The sequence below is a fragment of the Lygodium microphyllum genome, chromosome 22 (assembly GCF_053477565.2).
Source record: "Lygodium microphyllum isolate KBCC chromosome 22, Lygodium_microphyllum_v1.1.10, whole genome shotgun sequence".
In the NCBI taxonomy this organism is placed as follows: domain Eukaryota; kingdom Viridiplantae; phylum Streptophyta; class Polypodiopsida; order Schizaeales; family Lygodiaceae; genus Lygodium; species Lygodium microphyllum.
This window is the reverse complement of record NC_141156.1, coordinates 59061489-59068010: the sequence shown is the minus strand read 5'-3', so window position 1 is coordinate 59068010 and position 6522 is coordinate 59061489. Positions and strand designations below refer to the sequence as shown.

At 42.3% G+C, this 6522-nt stretch overlaps 1 protein-coding gene across 1 annotated transcript; it reads left to right on the top strand.

Moving 5' to 3' along the window:
* The first annotated feature begins 456 nt into the window (after window positions 1–456).
* Window positions 457–6037, top strand: LOC148017194 (uncharacterized). The gene is made up of 2 exons (XM_087663505.1): window positions 457–3394; window positions 4309–6037. The coding sequence occupies exons 1-2, from the start codon at window positions 643–645 to the stop codon at window positions 4671–4673; spliced, it is 3117 nt and encodes a 1038-aa protein (XP_087519631.1). The 5' UTR covers window positions 457–642; the 3' UTR covers window positions 4674–6037.
* Window positions 6038–6522: the final 485 nt, after the last annotated feature.

The following is a 6522-nucleotide window of genomic DNA, read 5'->3' as shown; positions in this document are numbered from 1 at the left end:
TGGTCCCTATCGCCTTCCTCCCCATCCATTCTCCCCCTCCCTAGCAACAAGTTATACGGTGTCCCAAAGACACCTCAAAGGCTAATTGTTCATAACTAAGAAGAGGCCCTTCTAGGTAATGCTTTCAAACGAATCATCCTAATTCATCGGATGCATGACACGAAATTGAACCTGTCTGATGTGTCCTCATCTTGCTTGTTTTGTAGATTGTATTGTCAATGGCACGGCTGTTGGAATTTAACACTCATAGAGGACAGCCAAACAAGAGGAGCTATGCAAGCCCGTCCTTATTTGTTAAGTCTCAAGTATACTCCTTGCTGATTACGTGATTGTCGGAAGTTCAAATACAATCATTGAGCCATGAAGAGGTGCTGACCATATAAGCATGGTTTCCTGACACAGCCCACTGCGTTTTCAGACCCATATTCTGCTATAATGTCAAATAATCACATTCATGTTCTTGCCTTGTGTCCCTTATTGTCTGCACTGTCACCCGATGGCATAAGCTTGCTGGAATTTCGGAGCCATTTCCAGGACCCTCTGAATCATCTAGACAACTGGAATCCATCAGACTCATCGCCATGTCTATGGAAAGGTGTAACATGTGCCAAGGGTAGGGTGGCGAGCTTGAATCTCCCTGCCATGAACTTGACGGGAAATGTGTGGGAAAGCATTGGTGCATTGACAGAAATAAGGGGTTTAGACCTCTCACAGAACCGGTTGTTTGGAGCTATACCACCCCAGCTTGCCAATTGCACTCACTTGCAGGCACTGAACCTCTCTAACAATGTGTTGTTTGGTGAAATCCCAAGCTCATTGGGGGCATTGGGGGAGCTAATCGTACTGGACCTCAGCAGTAATGAGCTCTCAGGAAACATTCCTGGAGAACTTGGCGGCTTAGTAAGCCTTGAAACGCTGAACCTATATGAAAACTCCTTGTCAGGAAGCATACCAATGGAAATTGGTAACCTCACGTCTCTCAAGCAGCTGGTGCTTTATACCAACAATCTCACTGGTTCGCTCCCATCATCCATTGGCAACCTCAAAAACCTTACTATTCTTCGAGCTGGTGCCAATGCATTGTCAGGAACCATCCCCCCTGAAGTCAGTGGATGTGAAAGCCTAGAAATCCTTGGTTTGGCTCAAAACAATCTGGAGGGGGCAATCCCCCCTTCAATTGGAAAGATTCAGAGTCTCACTGATCTGGTCCTGTGGAAGAATGGGCTCTATGGAAGCATCCCCTCTGAGCTTGGAAATTGTAGCAACCTGCGCATGCTTGCACTCTATCAAAATGCACTGACAGGGGCAATACCACGTGAACTAGGCAACCTGCAGAGAATGGAAAAACTTTATCTTTACAAAAATTATCTGAATGGGAGTATCCCAAAAGAACTTGGAAACTGCATATCTTTAAGTGAGATAGATCTTTCGACAAATCGGCTAACAGGTGCTATACCAGTAGAGTTTGGCAACCTGGCTGAGATGAAGTTGGTTCACCTTTTTGAAAATAACTTGTCTGGCATTATTCCTCCCCAATTTGGCCATTTGCTAAAACTACAGACTTTGGACCTTTCCATGAATCATCTATCTGGTATAATTCCCTTCACACTGCAGAATCTCCAGAGTCTAGGTTCCCTGCAGCTTTTCCAAAACAAGTTGATTGGTATTATTCCTCCTCTGCTTGGAAGCAACAGCAATTTGACGGTGCTGGACCTGTCAGATAATAATAATATCAGTGGTGGCATTCCAGAACATGTGTGCAAGCAGAAGCAGTTAATATGGCTGAACCTTTGGTTAAACCACTTGTCAGGCGAGATTCCCCAGGGGGTGAGGAACTGCACCTCTCTTTTGAAGCTGCAGTTGAATGCCAACAGACTGAGTGGTAGAATACCTGTGGAGTTGAGCCAGATGCATGGCCTTCAGTGGCTTGATCTATCAATGAACCAGTTTAAGGGGCCAATCCCACCAGAGCTTGGAGATTGTGCCAGCCTACAGACCCTGAATCTATCTGGAAACCAGTTGACTGGAGAGATTCCTAAGGTGTTTGGGAAGCTTGAACATTTGACAATTTTTGATGTCTCTTACAACTCTCTTAAGGGAGTCATTCCTGCTGACCTGCATAACTGCTCAGAGCTGCTTCAACTTGATTTGAGTGGCAATTCTTTGACAGGGCCACTCCCCTCTGAGATTGGTAACCTTGTCCTACTGGAAAGACTAATCCTTTCAGATAACCAGCTGACAGGCGATATTCCTCGATCTTTTGGCAACCTTACTCACCTTTCAGAATTGCAGCTGGGGGGTAATAAGTTGACTGGTTCTATACCGCCAGAGCTTGGGAAGGTTACCAGCCTTCAGATGGCCCTTAATCTGAGTAACAATATGCTTACTGGGGGCCTACCTCCAGAACTCGGTGGCTTGCCCCTGCTGGAATATCTGTATCTTGAGAACAATCAACTGCATGGCCACATTCCTGAGTCATTTGCAGGTCTAAGCAGCCTCATAGTATTTAATGTCTCATTTAACAGATTAACAGGCCCTCTGCCCATCTCATCCACTGTCCAGAAGATGCCTGCAAACTGCTTTCTGGGAAATTATGGGCTTTGTGGACCTCCCTTGCCGTACAGCTGTGACTGGAACAATGTCCTTTCACCTGATACAATTACACAAGAAACCGGTCCAGCAGCACAACAAATTGTAGCTGCAACTGCAGCAGTAATTGCAGCTGCAATGCTTGCCATATTAATTGGAGCTTGCTGGTTCTGCAGGAGGTCTGCAAGGGTGTTTGTTCCTCTGGATGAGTGTAAAAGCTCCACTTCAACATCTTATTATTTCCCCAAACCAGGATTTACTTTCCAAGATATAGTGGAGGCCACAGACAACTTTTCTGACGATTGTGTAATTGGAAGAGGTGCTTGTGGTGTAGTCTATAAAGCAGTTATGCCTTCTAACAAGATCATTGCTGTCAAGAGGCTAGCCGTTGACAGAGAGGGCTCCAGCCTAGAAGACAGCTTCAATGCAGAGATTGCCACACTCGGCAAGATAAGGCATCGAAACATCGTCAAGCTGTATGGTTTCTGTTACAATGCAAATGCCAATCTCCTTCTCTATGAGTTCATGTCAAGAGGAAGCCTGGGTGAACTGTTACATAGTGACACATGTGACTTGGACTGGGAAATGAGATACCAAATTGCAGTTGGTGCCTCAGAGGGGCTAGCATATTTGCACCATGATTGTAAACCTCAGATTATCCATAGGGACATAAAATCCAACAACATACTGTTGGATGAGAACTTGGAAGCTCATGTGGGTGATTTCGGCCTGGCAAAGTTGATCGATTTGCCTAATACAAAGTCCATGTCTGCAGTGGCTGGATCCTACGGCTACATTGCACCAGGTAAATAACAGCACCTGCTCTCCTTTCAGATGGTTTGAATCGATGTTTAGGGTCACAGTATGCAATAGCATTTGCAATTGATTCGATAATGTTTGTCAGGCAACTTTAATATAGAACTATCATCGTCATTTGCAGTAAAGTGTGGCTGTTCTGTAACTAAAACGTGCCTATACAAGGATTCCCACCAATTTGGAACACGTGCACATATAGACTTGTGGATGCACATATTTCGACTTTTGATGAACTGATTCTAATGAGCCTTAGAGGAGCATGGAAGTCAGTGGCATTGGTGAATGACCACTACTTTCTTTGAAGGCTTGACTAATTTCTCCTGGTTGAAACTCCCACTGCTTGTGGAAAGACAGACTTTATGTTCCACTCCCTGGCATTTTCTAGACCACTATGTGAGTAAATACCCTTGCGCAGCATTTAAAGCTGATCTCCAGTCTTTAGCACTTCTATGCTTCTTTTATGGAAGGCTTCCATCAAATATTTGGGACCTCTATGCGGAGAGCTAATGTAGAGCTGCACATAGAGATAGAATGTGCTGTGACCTTGTCATCTAAGTCTCAAAACTTCATCAGTGTAAAATATGCATCAAATTTTTGAGATGTTCAGCAGCTTCTGAATTTCTGTACAAGCATTGTCTAGGAATACAAACATGCAACAAAAAGATTTGCCCTTTGACCTATATGTTCGGTGCTTAAGACTTGAGCTTCATTTGTTTCTATTCTGTAAGTGTGATATAAAACACTGATTGAACACCATTTGAATACACTGATTGTGTACCTACACATTGCAGAGTATGTTCACTTCAGCAGCCAGCTTCCTAGGGTCGACTCTCTTTTACCAAAATCTGAGTTTTGACTTTCATGCATTTACCAACAATACTCACTAAAGTCTTTTTCCTGCAGAGTATGCATATACCATGAAAGTCACAGAAAAATGTGATATCTATAGCTTTGGAGTTGTTCTGCTGGAATTGTTGACGGGTAGATTGCCAGTTCAGCCTTTGGATCAAGGAGGGGATCTTGTAACTTGGGTCAAAGACTCCATTCCTCCTTTCAAAAGGGATATGAACCACGTATTTGATCCAAGGTTAAACCTTAGCGATTCAAACGTCCAAGAAGAAATGACCACAGTTATGAAGGTTGCTTTGATTTGTACCCATAATTTTCCTCATGAACGACCCTCTATGCGAGAGGTTGTACGCATGCTTGTTGCTGTAAGGAAAAAGATAGAAGCACACGGAAATCTCTTAAGCTCTTCTATGCCATAAAAGCTGTAGTGTATACATGCAATTTTGATAAAAGTTTCCAACTGTAAGATAAAGAGAGTTATATTCACTCTCCTGTTCATTTATAGAACAAATGTAATCCAAAGGGCATAGAACTTAAGCCTTGTTGACAGTGAAACTACACTCTTTTTGCCTAAATAAAGAAGATAAATCAGTCTTCTTTTCTTGCAAACACACTAGCAATTCAAGCACATGGAGAAGTACTCTCATGTCACATGAGGTGACTGCATCCTAAAATGTAAATAAGTGGCAAACTGGGGAAGTCTTGCAATGGAACAGATTTTTTCATGTCAAATGGTACAGATTTTCTTTTATATCACAAATTTACAGTTATCAGCAAAATTGTGTCCACCAGATATTTAAAAACCTGACAGAAGCGAATGCCAAAAGTATACTACCGGCGATAAGGGGAAACAACAGGGATAAAGGTTTAAAAACATGAAAAAAGAAGCTGGTGGCATCTTAAAACATTAAGGCCTAAGCAGAAGTTTCTTGAAATGATAAGCCACTGTACTTGCAAACAATGCTGTACGAAACAAATGCAGCTTACAGTTTGTTAACCCCAGTTCCACGAAATGACAGGTCAATGACTCAACATCAGTTCTTGTTACAACTTGACAATAGCGTAGTAGGAGTACACAAGTATAGAAGTCGAAAACCAGTCATCAAATGCTTTATAGGACGAATGATTAACACGCTGTTGACTTTACAAGATGTGACTCACATTTTGCAGAACTGATTGACTTGTGCCTCTTTGCATAGCAAAGAAGTTGTGTTGTGTCTTTATTGGCAACTCGATCACTTGCTCAAAATCTCGCAGGGTTGGATATCCAGAGCATTTGCAAATGCTGAGAAATGAGCAAGAATTAAAGAACACACTCTGAGGAACTGTGTATGCTGGAGTGCTCGACATAGCAATGTACTGCAAGGCAATGTGTCCAATGAAACTGCTTTAACATATAACCAGGAAGCGATAAACTTCTCTCTGAATGGGAGACAGTAGCTTCACCATTTCCAAGAAACTACTAGTGTTAGCAGTAACATTTTGCCAGAAAGTCAGCAAGCAGTGAAAAGGAATCAGATAAACCTAAGTACTTACGCGAAGGAATGATTGTATCGTCAACCGCAGACAGTGGTGCCATCGGCAGGAATGCTCACAAGATCTCCCGCTAAGCAACAGAACTTGATGTGCCATACTTTCCCTTTGTGTGTGCGTCGTTGGCAGCTGCCATAAGGTGTTGTAAGGCACGCAGATTTATGGAAATGCACTAACAAGAGACGCTTCAGATAGCCGCCACATTAAGCCTTTTGCCACGCCATCGCCTGAGTTACTCCTGCGGTTCAAGCTGTCAGCAGGAGGTTGGCCATGGTCAGTGATTGCAGGAAACTGAGCTTTATTGTTTAAGCGAATTGTTAAGCTTACAAAAACATCTTGAAAGGTCGCCTGCACAGGTTTTTCATATCACATTACGACTAATACGGTGGAACTGCAGCCCTCAAATTTGAAGGTTGCAACACACTTCAAAGGGGTCTTTGCACTTCCTTGAAAGACTGAATTTTTTATGTGACATTTAAAAGAAATGCTTTTCATGCATATGGCCTTTTGATATTAGAAGTGTTAAATTCTAGTAAACGAAATTTGAAGAAAAAAACTCAACCTTCTAAGTAGAAATGCTAACTCAAATAACAACTTTCAAAAGAAGGGCACATTTAAAGAAAACTCTTCAAATATATTTCACTTTTAAAGTTTAGTATTTTAATTAAATATAAAAATACAGACAAATATTAAATATTCAACAACCTAGTAATGGTCATGACTCTTTGGATTCTA

Excerpts from the sequence above, each read along its gene's own strand:
- LOC148017194 (XM_087663505.1), top strand. The coding sequence starts at position 643 with ATGAACTTGACGGGAAATGTGTGGGAAAGCATTGGTGCATTGACAGAA. Across the intron at positions 3,395-4,308 it reads CTACGGCTACATTGCACCAG|AGTATGCATATACCATGAAA; the intron begins GTAAATAACAGC and ends TTTTTCCTGCAG.